The sequence below is a fragment of the Corylus avellana genome, chromosome ca8 (genome assembly GCF_901000735.1).
Source record: "Corylus avellana chromosome ca8, CavTom2PMs-1.0".
In the NCBI taxonomy this organism is placed as follows: Eukaryota; Viridiplantae; Streptophyta; class Magnoliopsida; order Fagales; family Betulaceae; genus Corylus; species Corylus avellana.
Genome location: NC_081548.1, coordinates 4,414,508 through 4,437,618, shown reverse-complemented (window position 1 = coordinate 4,437,618; position 23,111 = coordinate 4,414,508). Strand labels below are relative to the sequence as shown.

At 36.9% G+C, this 23,111-nt stretch overlaps 3 protein-coding genes across 7 annotated transcripts; all 3 read right to left on the bottom strand.

Moving 5' to 3' along the window:
* Positions 1 to 1,374: 1,374 nt before the first annotated feature.
* LOC132190247 (pentatricopeptide repeat-containing protein At3g54980, mitochondrial-like) lies at positions 1,375 to 5,791 on the bottom strand. Of its 2 annotated transcripts, none has more exons than XM_059605179.1 (3): positions 2,950 to 5,791; positions 2,758 to 2,855; positions 1,375 to 2,038 (listed from the first exon to the last, which is right to left on the bottom strand). In XM_059605179.1, exon 1 carries the CDS (start codon positions 5,686 to 5,688, stop codon positions 3,064 to 3,066), a length of 2,625 nt encoding a protein of 874 aa, XP_059461162.1. In that variant the 5' UTR covers positions 5,689 to 5,791; the 3' UTR covers positions 1,375 to 2,038; positions 2,758 to 2,855; positions 2,950 to 3,063. The 2 variants fall into 2 exon arrangements, with proteins under 2 accessions (XP_059461162.1, XP_059461163.1); XM_059605180.1 differs by having other exon boundaries at positions 1,375 to 2,024.
* Positions 5,792 to 8,295: 2,504 nt separating this feature from the next.
* LOC132189189 (tRNA (cytosine(38)-C(5))-methyltransferase 2) lies at positions 8,296 to 12,461 on the bottom strand. Of its 4 annotated transcripts, none has more exons than XM_059603783.1 (10): positions 12,335 to 12,461; positions 12,126 to 12,236; positions 11,545 to 11,638; positions 11,349 to 11,467; positions 11,095 to 11,217; positions 9,759 to 10,110; positions 9,549 to 9,643; positions 8,995 to 9,060; positions 8,828 to 8,892; positions 8,296 to 8,621 (listed from the first exon to the last, which is right to left on the bottom strand). In XM_059603783.1, the coding sequence occupies exons 1-10, from the start codon at positions 12,407 to 12,409 to the stop codon at positions 8,495 to 8,497; spliced, it is 1,227 nt and encodes a 408-aa protein (XP_059459766.1). In that variant the 5' UTR covers positions 12,410 to 12,461; the 3' UTR covers positions 8,296 to 8,494. The 4 variants fall into 4 exon arrangements, with proteins under 4 accessions (XP_059459766.1, XP_059459767.1, XP_059459768.1 ...); XM_059603784.1 differs by having other exon boundaries at positions 11,545 to 11,600; positions 12,335 to 12,426; XM_059603785.1 differs by lacking the exon at positions 12,335 to 12,461 and having other exon boundaries at positions 11,349 to 11,459; positions 12,126 to 12,215.
* Positions 12,462 to 14,251: 1,790 nt separating this feature from the next.
* LOC132189187 (pentatricopeptide repeat-containing protein At4g32450, mitochondrial) lies at positions 14,252 to 22,381 on the bottom strand. Its single transcript, XM_059603782.1, has 2 exons — positions 19,857 to 22,381; positions 14,252 to 14,573 (listed from the first exon to the last, which is right to left on the bottom strand). Exon 1 carries the CDS (start codon positions 22,229 to 22,231, stop codon positions 19,874 to 19,876), a length of 2,358 nt encoding a protein of 785 aa, XP_059459765.1. The 5' UTR covers positions 22,232 to 22,381; the 3' UTR covers positions 14,252 to 14,573; positions 19,857 to 19,873.
* Between the last annotated feature and the right edge of the window lie 730 nt (positions 22,382 to 23,111).

Below are 23,111 nucleotides of genomic sequence, written 5' to 3'. Positions count from 1 at the left end.
CATAAATGACTTCTAATATTACTCTCTTTATTATGATGTTAGAGAAGTCTCATATCAAAACCACCTAAATGCTAGAGAGTTCCGAATTTAAAGAATAATTTAAAAGAAAAAAAAAAAAAAGAAAAAAAAAAAAGAGAAGAGTGAATCTCATATGTTAGAAACTTAAATAGATTATTAATTATTTTAGAATTCAGATTGTGTTTAATGACAATCTCAAAGACAAGCCCAATAGACAAAAACTATGTAGAGAAATGTCATTTTGTATTCTCTCGTCCTTTTTTCATCTTTTCTTTTTGAAAATCAATTGTTGGATGTGTGGACCTTCAAATCCAATGACTGATTTTCAAAAGGCAAAATTATGAAGAGGATATAGCGCCCCCCCACATCTGTCTCCCTACTCCACTCTAACACCCCAAAAATCCTGAGAAGAGAAGAAAGGAGCAAGCAAGAGACACAACTATGGCAAATGTGCATAGCTAGCTAGTAAAACCTTTATAGGTTTTGTAGTACCTATGTAACAAAGCATGTTTTAAGTTATAAAATAAACTTTCAATACAAAACCTAAATAATAGCAATTTTTTTTAAAAAAAAAAAAAGAAAAAGAAAAAGAAAATAGAAAGAAACACAAAAATGAATATGCAATAACTAAAAAACACACATCATTTAAAATAAGGATATATAATTTGTCAAAAGCAGCATTACAATACTTCAAAGTATTCAATGCATAAAAAATTAACATCCAAATAAATCCTTACAATGTTTCAAATAGTTTATAACAAACAATATTAAAAAAGAACAACATGATTCCACGTCAAGACGGTTGATTTCTATATTTCTCATTAAAAATGCTTGGCTTACAAAATATTTTACAAAAAAAAAAAAAAAACTCTTACAATGATGTGGCACAACATAATTGAATTTCTCCAATTTTGGATTTATCTCCTTCTCAATCATGTCATGCCACATCACTTTGTAAAATATTTTGTAAGCCTAACATTCATCTTTTTCATTCACTTAATGAAGTCAATTTGCAACCATGACTCCTTAATAATTACAAACATCTCTCTATGTGATCTCTAAAGGAATACCTCGGTCACAAACCTAAGAAGGCCAATGTCATTTTTTCTCTCGACAATCCCCCAAACATCCATAACATTTTCAATACTACATATAGGTTTATCATAACTCTTAGATATCACTGAACTCTTACTTTCTATTACATCACAAATACAACTTGTGCTAGAGTTCGCTCGAAAAATAAATGAGTCAAACTTGAGCAAATTATCTAGTTCGATAATAAGCATAAACTCAGCTCATGTTCGAAATAAATTTAAATAATGGAACTTAAACATTCAATACTTGACTCGACCCAGCTCGTAATCAAGCCCTACTAAATAACATTACTTTAATCGAAACTTTTGTGCTTCCATCTTACATTATCTCTATGTTTCAACAGAGACATTACGTTTCACATATTTTTAATAAATGACAAAAAACTCTCATCCAAAAAATCTATAAACCAATAGCTACTTCCTACTTCTCACGAATGACAAACAATATCTATCATCTGTCATAATCCAAAACAATAAGCACAAGCCGGACTGAAGCCACCACAAGAAGATGAAGATTGGGACACAAGATTTCAGCTTCAAAGAAACTTTCACGTCCTCAATGAAGTTGAAAGAACCTTATTCAAGACAGTAGGGTAATAGAAACTCCTACCATCCTGTACCTCCCAAGGCTCCCATAGCCTTTCCATAGAGAATTGGGTGGACAATATCTCACTCAATCATTGATTACACAAATGCGTTATTCCAGTAAGCATAGCTTATTCCAAAATCTACAGAGCAAATTGAACACCCATAACAATCCATGTGAAGCTCCTTTAGATCTCCTATTATAGCAGAACACTGAAGATGGAATCCAACAGACAACAATAGGCCAGAGGTTTAGACATTTTGAGCTTCACAAAAACTTCCATGTCCACACAAGAGAAAACTGATCCGATACTTGATGCATTGGAACTGATTTTGGCATTCTTGGAGAGAAGAACAGTATTAATGGCAAAAGATTGAGAAATTATTTACAAGAATGCAAGTGCGATAGCCAACTTAATACAAATAACTATAGTATGGTCAGTGATCTGAACATCTCGGATACGGAAAATCAAAGCTAAAGGCAAGTTATTGGGGAATTAAATTGAGAAAATGGCATACTCCGAAACAATAAATAAAGCCTATGATCGAGTGCTGAAGTTTAAAGACCACAATAATCAAATCCTAACCTTCATCAAGATGTAAAAACATTTTTTTTTTTTTTTTGATAAGATCACCAAGATGTAAAAACTTAAACTACTTTTTTCATGTTAAAGGATAAGAGTCACTTAAGAAGGGGGAAAAAAAAAAAAAAGGCATCCTTCAAAGGAATAGAGTATGAAAAGATTGCATAAAAAGTCATGTGAGAGGAAGCAGATCACCAAGATGAAAAACCTTTATAAGATAGAACACACCCACACACACAATATTCAATTGACAATCACTCAACTTCAACCTACAGCCAATCACTCTACACACCTGGAAATCAGGTAGCTTAAACAAACGTTAGCAATTTGGGTAGTTAAGAATATTCTCAGGGTGCGCACTGAAAACTAAGATTGGAGTCAAACTTCAAACAATCCACAAATATAGACCAAACCATAACACCTTGTAATTCATACCAAAAAAAAAAAAAACTGCAATTTGACTTATTGACTCTTACCTCAAAAGAATGCAGAGGTGCAGCAAATACTTTTGAGTAAATTTGGACATCTTTTGCTTTATGTTCTAGTAAGCCAGAGAGTGATGATGATCCTTGGCCTAGTCAACGAAAGAAAATACATACTTTAATCATCCACAAAGTTATCAGAGTAATGAATTAAAAACAGTCATGTGAAGCCAATGTGGACCTTACCTTCCCAGCTTGATGGTGAAGAATATAACATAATTGCAGGCCACGATATATTTCTCCTTTGAACGACCAAGCAAAAGCTTGAAAGCAACTTGAAACAATGACCGTCCCAGTTATTTACGCTTGCAAGGCTCCAGCAAGAGTACTTACTCCCTTGGCCTTCCCATTTACAAGAATATCATAAGTAGCCTCATCAGGTACAAGACCTCTGTCAAGCATCTCATCATGTAGTCTAAACGCTTCTTGCAGATTCCCCTCCTTAAAGTGTCCAGCAATCAAGGTATTATAAATAAGAACACTAGGAGTCATGCCATTCTTATCCATCTCTTCCAAAATCGTGCGTGCATTTTCTAGCTGTCCCTTGTTACAAAGGCCATTTATCAGAACGGTATATGCAATGATGTCAGGCACAATACCCTTGGAAAGCATATCCGAGTAAAGATCTGATGCAAAGAGTAATTTACCCTCTTTTAGCAGTCCATCTATCAATGTAGTGTAAGTTTGCAAATCACAAGGAATCCCCTCATTTATCATTTTCTTGTGCAAGTCAAGGGCTGCTTCCATGTTATTTAGATTCCTGAATCCGCTAATCATACTATTGTACACAACTGTATTTGGAGACAAACCTTCTTCAAGGAGTTCAGAAAACAGTTCATGTGCACTTTCCATGTCTCGCCTTTTGCAAAATCCATCAATCAGAGCACTATATGCCTTAACATCCAATTCAAGACCCTTATTGATCATCTCATTCCGCATTTTCAGAGCAAGACCAATATTATTGCTTTTGCAAAATCCATTAATCAAACTAGTGTAAGTTACAACATTGGGGGAAATTCCACTTTCACACATCTCTCTATAAACAGCCAATGCAGGATTTATGGCACCCTCCTTGACATATCCATCTATAATGCTATTGTAAGTCAAACAGATGGGAACAAAACCCTTCTCAACAAAGCTCTTCAACTTATCCCTTGCCTCAGTTGTGCGGCCAACTTTGCACAAGCCATTGATAATAGTGTTAAATGTGAAGTCTGTGGGAACCATATTTACATCCAACATTTGGTTAAACAAATCTAAGGCACACTCAGTGTCACCTTTTTTGAAATACCCATCCATCAAAATTGAATACGTGATCACATTAGGTTTTAAGCCCTTCTCTACCATCTCCAGAAATAATGTATTTGCAACATCCGTATTCCCTTCTCTGCAGTGACCAAGTATCAAGTTGTTGTATGAAACTACACTAGGTACCACACCCTTGCTAATCATCTTTACCCATAGACTTTGAGCCTCATTTACCTTGCCTTCTTCACAGAGCCATGAAAAAAAGCTATTATATGTGAAAACATTAGCAATACCACATTCAACTGCCTCATCAAACAACCTGTACGCATTTTCCAGCATCCCAGATTTCAAGAATCCACGTAACAAGGAATTAAGGTTAAAGACACTAGGCTGAATACCGTTGTCTTTCATTTGGGTGTAAAGCTCATAGGCCTTTTCCATGCTCCCATGCTTACAACACCATTCAATCAGGACTGAGTATGAAACCTTGTTTGGTGAAAGCCCATCCTCACCAATCTTATTGAACAAATCCAAAGCACTATTCAGATTGCCTTGCACGCAATACCCCTTAATCAAACTCGTTGCCACAACCAAATTCATTGGCTTCCCACAACTCACCATTTCATCTTTAAGCCTCAATGCCTCTACAATATTCCCCTGCTTCACACAAGCCCCAATAACACAAGTATAAGTACCCTCTGAAGGAACCGATCCCATTTCTCTCATCTCCTTCAACAACCCCGAAGCCAAAATCCAATTGGGTTTCTTACAAACAGCCTGAATAACAATACTGTATGCCGCTGCATCAAGTTCCACCCCTCTATCTTTCGCCTCTCTAAAGTATTCCTCCGCCTCCTCAGCCTTCCCTTCCTTCAAAAATGCACGCATCATCACATGCACCGTATAGCAATCTCCACTAATTCCTTTCAATACTATCTTATCATGCAAATCTCGCATTTCACCAAACATGTTTCTCCTAACCAATGCTGTCAAAAGAATATTCACAAATGATATCCAAGGAATTATATCACTCTCTATCATTCTATTACAACAAAGTACAGCATCTTCGGTTCTATTAACTCTAACATAACTGTTCAACAAATAATTAAAAACCCGCGAATCTAACACAAAGCCAAACCTTTTGGCGCATTCTGCTAAGTGATCAACAAAAACACCCGGCGCCGGACCCGAATCGCCCGAGACACAGTGATTAAGCAAATTTTGAGCAAGTTTATGAGTCTGAGGAAAGCCCACCAAAATGTGAAGCACAACACAGAAGACATCCACGCTTTTAACAAAGCCTCGCTTTCTCTCGGCCCATTTGAAGTACTTCAAAGCCGATTTTGGCTCGCTCTTGTGGCTCAGAAGAGTGTTTATCACATCGGTTTGAGTCAAAACCGAGCTTTGAGAAATTGGTGCGGCGAAGTCAGCGTGTTTGGGCTCTGGGGAAAATGGGGCGACAGTAAATTCATGGTCTGAAGTGGGTCTCGTGGAAAAGTTGGATTCTGAAGTGATTTTCTCGGGACAATTGGTGTTTGGATTCGGATTCTCTGAAAATGGAGGTTCTGGGATGGGCGGTTCGTTGGGAAATTGTGGTTGTGAGCAGAGAGATTTAGGGTTTAAGAAAGAGCGGAGAAGACATGTAGAGGTTGGAGAAGAAGTGAGTGAAGATCTCATCGTGTGAGTGGGTTTGGTCAGAGAAGAATACGAGCCGCCAAAACCCTAGAATGTTAAATCTTAAAACCCCTTTATCGTCTTCAACGGTGCGTCGTTAAACTGGAAGAGGGGCAAGGATAGGGGTGTCAACCCGGTCCGGTTTCCCGGTTTTTGGCCTAAAACCGGAACCGGAACCGGGGTACCCCGGTTCTCAATTTTGAGAAACCGGAACCGGGACCCCGGTTAACCGGGGTCCCGGTTACCGGCCGGTTCCGGTATTACCCGGTCCGGTAACCGGTTTTTTTAAAAAATTGATTTTTGGGCTTATTTTAGGTATTGGGCCTAAAATAAGCCAATTTTTTTTCATAAGTTGGCCCATTTTTTTAAAAATCTATTAGTTTCTTTGTCTAAATTAAAGGGGCTTTGTTGTGATTATTCCAAATAATTAAAAAATAAACCTTAAAAAGTCCAAAAATCCTAAAAAATCATTATTTTTGCCTATTTGGGCCTTAGAAATAAAAATTTAATTTTTTAAAATACCCTAAACCTAAACCTAAGTGTAAAAAATATTAATATATATATAATATATATATATTAATATATAAATATAATAATATATAAATATTATTAAATAAAATGGAAACCCGGTTCCGGTATTCCCGGTAAAAACCGGGTACCAAAAACCGGTACCGGAACCGGGGTACCCGGTTTTTAGATTTTTCAAACCGGAACCGGGACCGGGACCCCGGTTTCCCTAAGCTTCCTAGCTTTCCCGGCTTCCTCGCTCCCACTTGCCCGTTCCCCGGGTAATTTTGACAATTCTAGGCAAGGATCTCCAGCCTTCCCTCGCCATATGGTTGAAGCTCAGATTGGCCGCTTTGGCCTCATGCTTTTCGTGAATATGTTTTATCGCTTTTGATTATGCTTTCTTTTTTTTTTTTTTAAATCCAAATTTATGGGATTTTATCGATTAAAAGATCAATGCAAAGATAAAATCCCTACCGAAGAGAAGAAAGCTCTGCAAAAATTATAACTACATGCTATGAAGTTACAAAATCATAGATACAAATTAAAAAAAAAAAAAAGAGGAGGAGGATAAGAGCAAGGAGTAGAAAGGGAACGGGAGAACTCCTTCCTCCTCTCAAAACTGTTATCCTGCTCTGTTGTCCAATTCTATTTGCTCTTTTACCAAAAAAATAATAATAATAATAATAAAAATAAATAAATGTTTTTACCTTTCTTTATATTTCGTATTTGATTTTTTCACCCATATTTTTAATTTCAATTAAAAAAAAAAAAAATCATGCAGGAAACAAAATTTTACAGGTTAGAGATAGAGGTTTTGTTTCATTGATTTTGGCATTAAGGTTTTGTAAATTCATTTTGAGATTCAGCCTAATCAATGCTTTCTTTTTGAGACGAGATTGAAGCTTGATGAAGCTCGTTCCAAGAGCAATCCATAATGATCCTGCCTAGGAGTGAAACTCAAGTTTATTCTTACTGTCTCCATTGAAGCTAATTTCATAAGGCAGTCACTCTACCACAGAATTTGTAAATCACAATTAATATCATCATTGCCTTCGTACACTCCTATATTATTATTATTATTATTATTATTATTTTCAAGGTACTTTGCCCTTTTCAACATAAAACATTGCAAGTCTTGTTCAAATGTCTTGTGCCACATTTGAACGGGCAAATACAAAGTTGACAAAGATTTTTAAAATTAGGTTGCCCAAATTTTACCAAAATTCAAACAACTTAAGAGAGAAAGAGCTAAGAGTCCATCAGTTTCAGACAACTTAGGATGCATGACCAACCTGTTTGGGACAAGTGAGCCCTGCTGCTTCCTCTCTTAAATTACCCAATTTCACTAAAATTTGAATATAATTTCGATGATTAATAGAAGAACAGTATTCTGAGATGTGTTGCGCTTTTCAGAATTATACTTTGAGAATTAAGAATCTCTAGCAATTTGCTGCACATATCAAGTGCCCCTATAGGATTCACTTGCCCAAACAGGTAGGGGCATAAACCAACCTGTTATAATTAATAACCAACCACTAACCGATAACAGGCTAACCGGTCAAATGCTTTTAAAAGCGGTTGGAAATAACCGGACCGATAATAATAACCAGTAATAGAGTATATATATATATATATATATATATATATAACTTCGTTTACTTTACTTTTTTTTTTTTCTTTAATCACCATAACAAAGCCTAACTTATTGGGCCAAAAAAGTTGTAGTTGTTTTTTAAAAATGACCAAAAAGGACTAAATTAAGCTCAAAATGTATGTCAAATACCCAAAATACCCAATTTTTTAAAGACCCGGTTACCGGTATGGATAACCGGCTATCAATTGGTAACTGGATAACCAATAGCCGGTTACCAGTTCCAATTTTTAAAATTGACCAACTGGTTATCCCGGTTCCGGTTAGCGATTTTAGCCAATACCCGCTAACCGGAATAGAGTTTAAACCCCTACAAACAAGTGGGCATGCTACCTAAGATTTGTTTGGATAAGTAAGTTACATGTACTAGCAAAATTGCTAAAAATCTCTATCGTCCTTCCACATCATTTAATAGAATCACTTGATCACTATAGCATTTTAAACGCGTGCATTTGCAACCTGTCAACATTTGTTTGTCTTGGAACACCGGCAAATTGGCAATATCATGAATGATTAGTAGACTTTTGAGCCTCCTAGTCATTGAGAGAGGAGAGATTGGATAAAAGTTAGGGTGATACCTAGGTCCTAATAATTCAAAACTTATGGCAATATTTAATTATCAAGTTGATCTCATCACAAGGCTAGAAATTAGATATGGGTATATGCACCATTGGAAGGAAAAATCTGCATGATTTGAACAGATGGCTCTGCAAATAAATATCGGAGTACGGGAGCAACCACTGCTATACTTAAACTGTTACCCAGCAATGCATACCTGCAGCAAAAACGACTGAATCATTTAACATATTATCTTAAGACCATCGTCTACAATAATCGGTTTGAAGATGATAGTTAAATTTTGCAGATATAGCAGAATAAAGCATATAGAAGAAGCCGATTCATCAGCGGTAAACTAAGATTCAATTTCCATTTTTTCCACCAAAAAAAAAAAAACTGTATAAATATTATATATAGACATACCGTTGTCGAAGGCTTATGTGCTGCGGGAAGTGAAAGTCTTCCGGAAAAGAATGTAGATTAGCAACCTAATTTTGGGGGCAGGGGAAAACCTCTTTCACAATTAGGAAAAGTAAAATTGGAAGGAAAAAAAAAAGGGAGAATAAAGAGATTGAGCAGAATGCACATACCTCCCTAGGAGTAAAAAATCTAAGGCACTGCTCCTTCAATGAAGATGATTTGCCTTTCTTCTTTGGCTGCATGTCCACCAATTTATATAAGTCATGGCTACGAAAAACCATAGCAAGATACTATTCAAAAGACACCAGCAGTCAAAAAAGAAAAAGAAAAGGAGCAAGTATCAAGAGGTACGAATTTTCTTGCACAAACTAAATAGATCAAGATGTAACATAATTATTCAGAGTTTTGTCAGGTACACCAGAATTTGACACAAAGTGTCATGTCAAATATCCAACCCAATATTTTGAAACCCAAGCAGGATGTTGATCCATAAAATGACTGTAAACTAGCACAGACAGGTGAAAATAACTAAAATTAATAATATCATTAATTATCATCCTTCTCAGTGTTTAGAACGATATGGACAGCAAGTCTTTGTCTTCTTTAGCTTTAAAAGCGATTGAGTTTCTTTTTTTTTTTTCTTTTTGGGCATGCATCATCCAATTAGCTCAACTTGGAGTCCCATGTGGTTCTGTACCTATCCACAAGTTCAATGAAATCATACCTGGACAGTAGCCAAAAGTGAGCCAGTCCCCTTCACATACCGATAATAACTTTTAGTAAAACAACAGCAACGCTTTGAATCAGGATATACAATATCTAAAGTCTTTTAAGGATATCTTTAGAGAGAATGAAAGAGAGAGATGGTCAATATAAATAATGACATAGTAAATAGGAGAAGGCAATAATGACAAGGAAAAGAAATTAAGGATACCCATAGCGCTTCCCCACCGCTCTATCAAGCTTAATGGAACAAGGTACTGGTTTAAAGAAATATCATTACGACCATTCGCATTATCATTTTTCTCCAGAGCTCCATAAGCATCTATAGGAACAATGGTGGTGTCCAGCAAACCAGATTCAGTATCCATTTGGTCACTATGATTCTTGAATTCAAGAAATTTCTCTACTGGCTCACATGACTGGAGCAATTCGTCACAGCTCTCTTGTGATTGATCATGTTCAATGGCCACAGTGTTATCATCATGCCCAAACAATGGGCTTGGGGACCAAAGTAGCCTGTTATTGAGGAGTTGATTTTGAAAAGATGAAGGTTTCCTTTTTGCCTGTCAAGTAAAACAAATATGGGTCACACAAATAGACTCAAAGACTCTTGAAAAGAGGAATAACACTGAGTTCCCAAATCCTGGATAACTAAATATCTTATATAAGAAATAATAAAAAAAAGAAAAAAACATAATTATCTATAAACATGATTATTCAACCATCAAAGGTGAAATCGAAGCCTCTATAGTCCCACTGAATAAAGATATCAACCCCATTACCACCCATATCCAACAAGATCACCTTTACAGAATATGTGGAAAGGTGCCTTTACCTCAGTTTTTAAGTGAAAATTTGCCTGGCCAAAGACTATCTAAGTCCAATTCATAAAATTTGCACAAATCTACTTTCTGAAAAGAAAAAAAGTTCAACAGAAAATCAATAACTATACAAATTTCTATCCAAAAGTGTATTATCACAGGTCCATTATATGACTAACAATCAGTCAACGTGGAACTCAATTTGGTTCAAAACTGATTAAGGGTCATTACCCAGTGTTGGTCGCACCTAAATGAGGTCCTAGTAGGGGTGGATTGGACACGATCTTCCCCTTTAGCATTTTTTGCACAAAGTAGTCACTCTCAAGACTTGTATCTTACATGTGAACTTGGAAGCCCAAGACCATCACAACACCAAACAATGGCCCCCAATTTGATTCAAAATTGATGGTTTTAAAAATAGATAATTCCAAAAATAGTTTGGCAAATCATATACCGACCTCAAATTTATCTTGTTGAGTGAAGCAGAACTAAATTAATAATTCTATGTTGTCAAAATCTGATTAATAATTTTAAACGGAATCCTTTAAACTTTCTGAGCTGATTTCTTAAGAATCAAAACCAGCTGATTTCTTAAGAATCAAAACCCTAATGAATTCGTCAGTTCCACAGCTTAGGACACTTTTAAAAAAGCCAGGTGAAAAGAATAACAAATGAAAATAAAAAGCTCTAATTAATAAAATCCTAGCTAAGAGAGAGAGAGAGAACCAGGCAAAAATAACGTGGCCTGGAATATGGGATGCCAAATTGTAAAGGGCTCAATATGAACTCCTGTACAACAAAGTTTGTTTTTGCCAATATATCAATCATTTTCGTGTGTGTATCAGATGTCTGCAACCAAAGAGAAAAAAAAAGGACAAAACAAGTAAGCAAAAAGATTTACTTGAGCAGAAAAGGACAGATATCTGCAACCACGAGAAGAAATTAAAATTCAAGCATTGAGCAAAATATTAAGAACAAACCTCAAATCCAACGACATTTTCCACAAATAACATACTTGGAGGCTGTGACGTATGTGGTATAAGTTCAAGAATCTTGAGAAAAGACAATGCCCTAGCATCACCGGAGTGCTTCTGGAGACCTAGTCATAAGATATCTTGTGAAACTATTGACCAATTAACAAAATAATCCATAAAGCAAGAAGCATTAACGGCTCACCTTGCCGAGTGTAAGGTTGGCAGGGAGGAGAAAGAAGCCACGCATGAGCCCCATAGCTGTCGAGATCAGCAGCTGTCAGGCTCTGAATATTACCCTATGCCGACCAACATATTTAGGACAAGACAAAGTTTGTGACTATAGAGAATTCTTTGACACAATAAGTAAAAAAGCCAAACACAAACAATTTGAAGCCTAAAGGAAATCCTGGTTTTTTTAGCAGCTCAAAGCACAAGTATAAACCTGCTGAAAATGACTAGTACGAAGTTACCCTTTTCTGGAATACACAATTTTCTATCGATTAACTAGTAAAATCCATTTTCTTGGATGATTAAAAGCCTAACACCACATATTTAAAACTGGGAAGTGATGAACTATCAAATTTTAACCATGACAATGTGTAATCAAGTGAAAAACTACATGAACTTCAATGAAGCATTAGACAGTATAATAATCATTATGAACATTCTAGCAAAAAGTTCAGCAGCACAAGATTGCATTTATCAATTGGGAGCACAGAGTTGCACCCCACAATCCTACTTCTGAAAGCAAAACAAGCAGTATATAGCAGTTTAAGCAAAAACCTGATGGGGACGGTGACCAAAGTTGTGCTCGTAAACATCGTTGGCTTTGTCATTTATATCGAAGGCTTCCACTACTTTCGCATTCACGCCCGCCTTCATCAGCGAGTACCTCTAACCAAACCATAAAACAAGAATCAATCCATTCAACACACAAAGAAGAAGAAGAAGAAGAAGAAGAAGAAAATTTTAGGGTTTTGGAAGCGTAATACCATGCCACCAATGCCACTGTAGAATTCGAGGACTCTCCATGGCTCCTCTTGTGGTTTCTGAGAACCCTCCGCCATGGGATCGAATTGTCCTCTCCAGTTGCTTCTTTTTCACCAAGACCGCCCAAATCCTTGAAGTTATGTAATGGGCTAAACTATTGTTGCGCCGTTTTGTATACATTCTCTGAATATTCACTGTCGTTCTCTACAAACGACGCCGGTTGTTCGATTTTTTTTTTTAATTCTTCTTCGTCATTTTTTTTTTTGCTTTAATGGAGAAATCATAAACGACCATGCGTTGAATGATTACCGAGCTTTCCCACAGGCTTGTTGTGCCTAAAATTGCCGATATAAACTCAAAACTGGTAATGGGATTTAATATTTATGTCCAAATCATAATTTAGAGAATAAACTTACAAGCTTCAATCTAAAACCATCTTAAACTAGCATCCATCCGTTGAATTACATAAGATGGGAACTATGGGTATGTTTATGTTTGTTAAGAGTTTTTGAAAAGGAAAAAATTGAGATGTATTTGTTCTGTGGAGATTCACATTTGAAAAGTATATTTGTGGAATCCAATCCACCAAGAAAATTTGTTTGATAAGCTGAAGAGTGTTTGTGAAACCACAAATTTAAGATTTGCTTTCATAAAAATAAACAAAAATAAAAATGTATGGGTGGTCAGGCGACCATCTGTTCTCTCTGGTTGGGGTGGCCACACAACCACCTCTTTCTTCTAATTTTTTTTTTATTAGTAATAAGTCAATATCTACAATTGAGAACATAAGCACGTGTCTTCAAAATACTCTTGGAGAAATGTATGAAAAGTTTTCTTAAACGTGTTTTATATTTTGATTTTGAAATGTATTTTGTGAAAATGTTTTTCAATTTTTAAAAGGATAGAAAGCAAGGGTGAGCAAAAACTCAACCCCCTCCAACTTTTGAACCCCTCCCCCCCTCCAACTTTTGAACCGTGCACAAGCCGGCTTTCATCAAAAGAATCTCGGATGTTCAATATCATTTTGGATTTCTAAATGAAGTTGGGTCAGAAATCGAAAATGGGTATAAAATCTCGAATAAATCCAACATGAACTTTAAAATGTATTTTAAAAAAAATAGTGAAACGACATTATTTTGTACATAAATTTTGAAATCAACTAAGACCGTAACAACGTCGTTTTGATGTGCCTATTTATTCATCTCAATTCATCTCATTGAGGCTTCGGCCGAAATGATTCGAAATCCTACCACAACCCCCTTATTCTTTATTTTTTTTGTTCCTTCTTTACCCCATCTCCATCACCTTTAGGTTCCAAACCCTATTCATGCGTCTAAAGATGAATTTGAAGAACTGTCTTCCAAGATGAAGAGTTGTCCGCCGTCTTCTCCTTCGAAGACGAGGTTCGCCTTTGAAGGCGAAGACCTCTTCTTCATCTCGAAGAATATATATATATATATATTGCAATTTAGAAAGAAAAAAAGAAAAAAAAAAATCCATAAAAGCACACTACAAGACAGAAACCTCCTATACTTTTGCTTGAAGATTTTCCGACTCCGACAAAAGCAAAAGGCGAAAAGGATGTTTCCGACTCCAACAAAATTGGTGCACACCCCTCAATAAAAGAGTTCTGAAAAGAGTCTATCAAACATACGTTGTCACAACATCAAAACCTGCCGAATGCTAACCCCACAAGACAGTTGCAAATCCCTACTCATACAGATGCTAGATTTCATAAAAATGTAGTCTAGGCAGTTAACCTAATTAACTGCCAGTTTGCTTTAGGGCTTGTTTCCTTCCCCTACATCTTCTAAGAAATCACACATAGCAAAAGAAAAATGGTAATGTGCTGATTACAACCAACCTTTACCATCAAAATTGGGGGCTGGACCTCATATTACAAAGATAGAGATTGCTAGTGAACATAAAGGGAAATAATAAGATATAAATTTTGAGATGTTTGAAGTTAATATGGCAGAGAAGAACAATCAGCTATCTCAAGAGTATTTGGAAAGAATAATGCTTTAGTGGCTGAGACTACACCATTTCCTTGTTGTTTGCCTCAGTCAAATCAATGGACAAAACACCCTGAAAAGAGCAAAATATCATCCAATCTAGGGACACAGATTTTGTTGCTTCCCAGAACTGATTTAGACATGTTGTATGCAATTTTCTTCACTGGTTTCCCTGTGAGTAAGCTCCAAGGCTTTTCCTTCAAATCTCAAGGTAAGACCTGCATAACTGATCCAAAAATGAGATTAGTTAATTCCAGTTTCTAAACCTGGCTTACAAACCCAGAAGCACAACAACTACAAAAAAGAGGTAAAATAAGATATAAAAAACTAAAGATGAAAAGAAAATAAACTAACAAATAAAAATAAAATAAAAAATCCTATAAATAATGAGATGCTCAGACCTTCTCACTCCATTCCAAGAAATAATGAAACACAAAAAAGCTTCATCCAGAGTTCTTTTTGCAATTGTAGATTATAAGAGCCTTTAGTTGGAGGCAGTAAGTCATCAAAGAGCTATAAGGTTTACACTCAATGGTGCCCAAATGATGACTAGTACAGGGAGCAGGTGATCTTGCAGCTAGGCCTCTGACATGCAACCCCCACTGCATCCAGTAGCCATCTACTATGTCAATGTGCAAAGATTACTTCTTTGACATCTAACAATGATGGGAACTTGCAAGTTGCAAGTAAAAAAAATATTTTTAACATCCAATATAGTGTTAGCTAATATAAATCAGTTATAACTAATTTTTTAACAAATAGTTTTCTACTTTAGGCTCTTCTTGGCAACTTCTGTTTTAATTTTGTTTGACTGCATTAGTATACTTGCACTAATATTAGTTCACAAAATTACTAGCTGCTCTCAAAAGGATGAGGATAAACAATATATTGCAATATCATTAGCAATGATCAATAGTGAAAATTATATATTAGATATACTGAATCTGTGCAGTCCTTCACCTTGGTTTGGCTCAAGTGGTGAAGGACTTGGACTTTGGTGGCATAACCATTAGGTTTAAGACTCGAATCACTTTGGGTGCAAACAACTCCTTGGACCCAAATCCCTGGCGAAAGCCAAATTTCACCAACCTATGTGGTGGGAGTGTGTTACATAGGTCCAGGGTTTATCCTTCACGGGTAGGTACACGAACCCTGCCTTAGAGGGTTCCCCACCGTCAAAAGAGTCATGGAAACTAAAAATATGAAAACAACCATATGCAATCATCCAACAAAAATAAGAGTTAAAGAAGGCATTTAATTCTACTACCGTCTTTTTTTTCTTTTTTTTTTTTTTCTGTCTTCAAATCTTCTATCATTTTTTTCTCTACAAATACACCACATAAAGCATAATGGAATCATCTTCCAAGCAGCTTCACTCAAAGGGCAATCAAACTTCCCTCTCCAACAAGCAAAGAGATCTCTCAGTTGACAAGCCATGACCCACACCAAGCTGAACAATCCAAAGAAAGTTTTCCATAACGTACTAGCTAACTCGCAAAGGAGTAAAAGATGGTCGACAATTTATCTACTCTTCTTACACAAACAACACCAATCAAACACAATGATACGCCGCTTCCTTAAGTTATCCCAAGTGAGGATCTTACCTAAAGCGGCCATCCAAGCGAAGCCCCTCTCAAAGGGGCCTTATTCCGCCAAATACACCTCCAAGGAAAAGGGGGTGCTGTCGTGGGGAATTAAGACATTATAGAAGGAGTTAACCTCAAATTGCCCTCTCTTGGAGGGGATTCAGTAAAGCTTGTCTACACCATCTTGTCTCGAACTAATGAAGTACAGCTGATCGAAGAACGAAGTAAAGAATTCCAACTCCCAATCATGCGCTGCTCTAAAAAAATTAATGTTCCACTAAGAAGAGCCAATAGAGAACTGGAGATAATCTGCCACGGAAGCATCCCTAAGGTAGACAATGCTAAACAACTCCGGATACGCTCCCTTCAAGGGCAGCACCCCACACCATACGTCATGCCAAAAACTAACCTTTGAGTCGTCTCCCACCTCAAATCTAGTAAAACTAGAAAATTCCTCCCAACCCCTCCTAATGAATTTCCATAGTCCCACCCCATACTACCCATTGACTCCATTAGAGCATCACCCGCCCCACTAACTACCATATTTAAGGTCCACCACCAATTTCAACATGGCCTATCTCTTAATCCTACCCCCTTTAAACAAGTACAACCGCTTCCAACCAGCCAATTGACGTTCAATCTTCTTAATAATGCCATCTCAAATAGATTTGACTTTAAACGACGCACCCAAAGGAAGACCTATTCAAAACATAAGAACAAACATCGTAAAATACGAAGGTGATTTGGATCGGCCCCACAAAAAAATAAAGTATCATTCGCAAACAAGAGATAAGTATTAGAATATAAATTAAATGATTAAATTCATATTTTCCTATAAGCTTAGCTCTTGGGATAAAAGGTGATTGAACATAATATCAGATTCAGAGGTCATGAGTTTAAACCCTTACTCCACAATTCACCCCTAATTTCAATTAAATATTCCACGTGTTGGGCCTCACTTATTAAAAGGGAGTTTGAACCCATATGTGAGGGGGAATGTTAGAATATAAATTAGATGATTAAATTCATTCATTTCTATGAGCTTAGCTTTTGGGATAAGTGGTGATTAACCAGAGAGATATCAATCCCACCATCATTTCTAGTCCCCACGGAAAATCCAGACAACAATCCCTCACTCACTGCAACAAAGATCATCTTACTCAACGCCTCCATAACAATAGCAAACATCTTACTCCCTGTCTCAAGCCACAAGAACTATTACAAAAACCAAAGCGAGTGTCATTCACCAAGACAAAAACGCACCAAGGAAATACAGTGAGCAATCCAAGTACACCCATCCCCCAAACCCCCCCGCCCCCAAAAAAAAAAAAAAGGCTCTTCCTTAGCATGTACCAGTACAACATAAAATCCCAATTGACGTGATCATAAGATTTTTCTATATCCAATTTGCAAAGAACACTCGACTTCCCCGATCTAATTCTACTATCAAGGCATTCATTAGCAATGTGAACAGGACCCTGAATAAATGCATTCCAAGACTTGGAGAAAACCTTCTCCAAAACCATTTCCAGCTTGTTAACTAGAACCTTGGCTATGATTTTGTAAATGCCACTCATTAGACTACTCAAATGAAAATCCTGAGATCAGTAGCCATTGGAAACTTTGGAAGGAGTGTTTAGACTCCTTTCAAACTTGCCTCTAGCATGGAAGCCAAGAAAGACCTTCATAATATCTTCCTCTAAAACATCCCAACAAGCTTGGAAGAAAGCCAAAGAGAAGCCGTCAGGACCTGGGACCTTATCACTGTTCATAGCTTTCACAACCTCCCCTTTCTCAAATGCTCTCTCCAACCAATTGGCATCAACCTCACCAATGGAATCAAAAGAAAGGCCATCCAACTTAGATTGCCAATTGAACTTCTCAGAAAACAAGTTATTCTAACATTGCACAATGTATTCATTGATTTCACTCTAGTTGGTAGAGATTGAACCATCCACAAGCAAGGATTCAATGGAGTTATTTCTTCTATTAGAACTGGCCATTCGGTGAAAAAACATCCGTGCACTTGTCACCCTCCCTTAACCACAAGGCCCTAGATTTATGTCTCCAACTCACCTCCTCCATGAGAGTGGACCTCTCCAAATCACTTATGACTTTCGCCTTCCTCGCTGTCTCCTCGTCACAAAGCTTTTAAACAAATTTGGCTACTTATACTATACTTAAAAAAATTAAAATAATACAATAGTAATTACTTTGAACACAAAAATAGTATTTTTTTTAAAAACAAAATAGTTCAAGTCAAACTGAATATGTGTTATAACCAGTGTTGTTAGAAGCTCAAGGTGCACTTGAGTGCAAAGGCCTTATGGAACTAAGTGCAAAGTACAAGCATGCACCTGACTGATGTAAAGCACGCATCTTTTTAATGTAGTATATACCTGTTTCCAAGAAAACTATTTATAATATTAGATCAGAAAAGTTAGAAAATAATCAAAATATGATTTATTTAGCTTATTAGCTCAAATATATGCAGAATTTAGGTCCCAAAGGTTGAATCCTATGTAGGCTATTTAAGTCCTGTTTGCATTTCGTTTTTTAAAACAGTTTTCAGGAAAAGGAATTTGCATTTTGATTTCTGAAAACTGGTTTTCTGGACCCAGTTCCCAGAAAATTAACTGAAACTGGAAACATATTTTAGATGTTTTCAAAACCTAAAAAATGGATTTCGCTTGAAAACATGGGGAAACCAGTCTGGATCGAAATGCACTTCCTGTTTTTCGCACACAGAATCAGTTGTTCTCTCAATAGTTGCCAACCACTTTGTCATGTTTCAAAACAACTCAAAACCTTTTTATTTATTTATTTATTTATTGTTATTTTTTTTATTTTTTCCTCAGAAATTGCATTTCAAAAGCAGCAAAATTGAAAGCATATCCAAACAAGCCCTTCATTTCTTAAAATATCCATAAACACATATGAATAAAATCATAAATGCACAGCAAAGTACAAACAAACCAAATAAAATTTAAACATAACAGCAGATACCATTATCTCGTACTCTAAGAAGTTTTTTTCATGTGCATTATGAAATATACCCAACTATAGTAGAAAGGTCAATTCAAGCAGACGATTTTACAAAACATACCCAGAAAAGTGCAGGCACATAATGGGAGTATCTCTAGTCAATGGTCATTTTCAATTGGTTGCTGACAAGTCATTATTTTTAACATTAAAAACAACAACAACATCAACAACAAAAGTGTTTTTATGCTTCTGGTGCATCTACAAAAAAACACGTGCCTTTTACACTTTTAATGCGCTTTATTGAGTGCACTTCAATTGAAGATCAAGAAATGTTTTTAACTTGGTGATTTGTGCTTTAAGCAAGCCTAGGCACAATTTTAACAACACTGGTTGTAACCAACTCATGCACGTCAGTCATACAAATCAACAAACTCGACACCCTCCCCAGAACCTATAAACAGTGTCATAGTCAATTTAAAATCTGACTTCCAAGTACACAAAAACTTGCTTCAAATAGTAGCAGTTCCATTTGCTTTGGATATGCATAACTGAAATTACATGCAACTCAATTCTCACCACAAAAGGCAAACACTGAAAAAAGGCTATTTCACATAGGCATCAAATATATATAATCAACATTTTGATAAAAGCAACCAGACAGTTCCGTTTGTTCTCTACTCATATTTGCCCAGTTGAAGATGAAGCATACTTTAGATAAAATTGTAATAAGCTAAAGCTAAAGGTATAATAACCCAGCTACATTATTGGATACAAATCATCTCAACAGAAAGGAGGGAGTAAAAAAAAAAATTAGAGACAACTTAAGACCTACATCAAGAGTGGGCATTAGTAACAAGCTTAACAAGAATATAGGACCACATTCAGAACCTAGCATGAACATATAATAGAAACAAAGAAAGGTTATGATAAAATAGTACCTCAATTTTCAGTCTGTTCACCAATAATCCCTGCAAGAGCACAACCCGTCTTTGAAATGGTGGAATCTCTTGGCATCTCGTATAATGAGTTCTCTGCCAACGAGCTTTGAGATGATCTTCAGAGCAGTGTGGCAATCACCACAAACACGAAGATTCTTGATTATCCTAATAGGAGATCTAGCAGGACTATTAAGAAGACCATCAGCAATAGCAAGTCTCTCACTATGAGCAAGAAGAGCGTCCTCCTTGGATTCCTGGTCTATGTCATGCAACACAAATCTAGTATCTGGTATATAACCAGTCTCTTTCATCTGTGCCCTCAAAGCCCTAAGTTCCGTATAGAGCCTATCAGTGCCAGGATGAGATCTATCTCCTGCCCGATATTCATGGACTCGGCTCCTAACTTCTAAAAGATTTTGACTTGCTAGTTTCTTTTTCTCTTTCTGTTTTGCAAGGTCTGAAGGTTTCACAGGTAGAAGGCCGCCCTTCGATTGCTCATTCAAACGTGAGGGGTCCAGTTGCTCAACAAGCTCAGCACAACGATCACCAAGCTCCATGTGCCCATGAACTCTGCAGAGATTCATCAAGGTTTCCCATACATCAACACTTGGTTCCAATGGCATCTTTTCAATGAATTCAAAAGCTTCATCCAGATACCCTGTACCACCTAGCATGTCTACCACACTAACATAGTGATTCATGGATGGGGCAATGCTATAATCCTTGCTCATCGATTCAAAGTGCAACATTCCTTCATTAATGTCTCCCAAAACACCACAAGCAGAGAAAACCCCAATAAACATTTGACCATCAGGTTTCAGTCCTGTTTCCTTAAACTTAGTGAACAGATCAATGGCGTCCTCCCCAAGACCATTCTTAGCAAGCCACGTTATCATAGCATCCCAAGATGTCAAATTCCGCTTCGGCATTGTGTCAAACACTGTGAACGCATCATCCATAGAACCACATTTCCAATACATCTCTATGATTGCATTATAGGTACTCACTTGGAGAGGGGACTGTGATCTTAAGATGTGTTCGTGAACAGATTTTGCCTCCTGTATAGATTGAGCCTCACCACATGCCTTCATTAACTGTAAATATCGGGGCAAATTCACAGGAATACACTGCTTCTCTAACAACCCCAAAACTTCCACAGCTTCCTTCACTTTCCCCTCTTTGCAAAAGACATCTAGCTCCTCAAGAGTTCCAACATCTGGGTGACTGTCAGATATCTCAGCCGATTCCCCCTCAGGTGTTGGATGACTCGGTGATTGAGAACTCCCTGTCATATTATGAAAAGCATTAGAGTTTGGCGGATATTGTCCAACTTGTAGGTTCTGATGATATTGTCCATCACTTGGGCTCTGCTGACACCCACTTTGGACTTGCTGCTTCAGTCCAACATTCCCTAAGTTACGGTCATACGGGGTTTGCTGAGCTTGCCCAAAATTTTGCATGTAGTTCCCAATTAGGCTTCCATGAGATTCTGAAAGGCCTTGGGAATTAAACCCATAAGGATTCTGCCTCACTTCTCCAGGCCCCTCCTGGTAAGACCCATATGAATTTTGTATATTTCTATTTCTCCCATAGAATCCATTCATACTATGTTGTAAATTCATTGTACTCTGCGCGTTAACTCCATTATAGTTCTGCGAGAACTCTCCATTGTTATACCCATGATGCCCACTAAAATTTCCATTTTGCTGAACTTGGTTGCTCTGCATTTCATTTATTGTGCTTTCCCTATAAACTTCACTATTATTCTGATGAAACCCACTTGAATTCTGCTCGAACCCTCTCAAATTATTTGCATAAAACCCACTTGGGTTCTGCAGCGCCTTTCCACTATTTTGACCATTATTCCCACTAAAGTTTCCCCCTTCTTCAACTGGGCTGCTCTGATATCTACTGCTAGAGCTTTGCCTATAAGCCCCACCAGAATTCTGATCATATTCGTTTGAATTTTGCCGAAACTCACCATAATTTTGCCCAGAAAACCCACTAAAACTTCCAGTTTGCCCAACTGGGTTCTCCACAAAATCATTTGTTGCGTTTTCCCTACAAGTCCCAGCGGGATTTGAGCCACACTGAACCTCCACTGAGCTTCCACCAATAGAACCAGTTGATTTCTGGTGAAAAGCTCTAGGATTTTGGCTCTCACTGTAATACCCACTAGGGTTTTGCTGATATTCTAAAGAATTATCTACGTAATATCCATTAGCGTTTTGAAAATCTGATCTTTCAGCGGCAGTGCTGAGATTTCTCAGCAAAGTGAGCGTTTTGATTGAATATGATGAGTTGTGTGAAGAACATACCTTGGATAGTGCTACGAGAAAGTTGTTTGTGAGAATCGTAGCTCTCTTTGAGGACATTTCTGGCCCAGACCCTTCTAGTGCTACAAGCGAGTTCCCAGAACAGAATTTCAAAGAGAGAAAAGCAGAGACCGGAAAGTGTGTTAATGGAGGAGCTGAACCCTGAATCCCTGATCTTCGAACGTTAAACCCTATTGGGCTACAAATGTACAGGGCCCCCTCGTTGGCATATGAGAAATGGGACTTTGGGCTTTTCTTTGTTTCAGATGTAATTACCTGAAAAGGTAATTTAGGATGGGTGTGTATGTTCTTGTCTCTTGTCTTGTTTCAAACTTAGCCCGTCATAAGCCCACTTGGGCTTAGAGCGCTTGCAGCCCAAACTAGCCTAGGAAAGTGAATCCATTGGTCTAAAAAAAAAATATTAGTGAAAAGGCGATCACAGTTAGCGATTATTTGCTAAAATCGCTAACCGTAACCGCCTAGGCGGTTAATAAAATACATTAACCGCCTAAACGGTTAACCGGCGGTTAGCGATTAATAATCCTAATAATCACTTTTTAAAATAAACAAATTAAAACAATTAAAACAAATAAAACAAAAAACAACATTGTTTCTAAATATCTATATATATTTAAACATAAAAACAACGTCGTTTCATGTATTTTTTTTAATATTTTTATAGGCAATTAACGATTTTTCCTAACTGCATTTAAAAGCGGTTAGTGGTTAGTTGCCCACCTTTTCACCCCTAAGAAAAATACACTTGCAAAAAAACCATAGCTCTACCACGTGGAAACCCCAATGGCGAGAGGGAAAACTCTCCTAACATAGGGTCCTCTTTGGCAAATTATTTTGCCCTTTCGTACAGTTTTCACAACTTTTCTCCAAGAAAAAAATAACATCAAAATATATATATATATATATATATATATATATATAT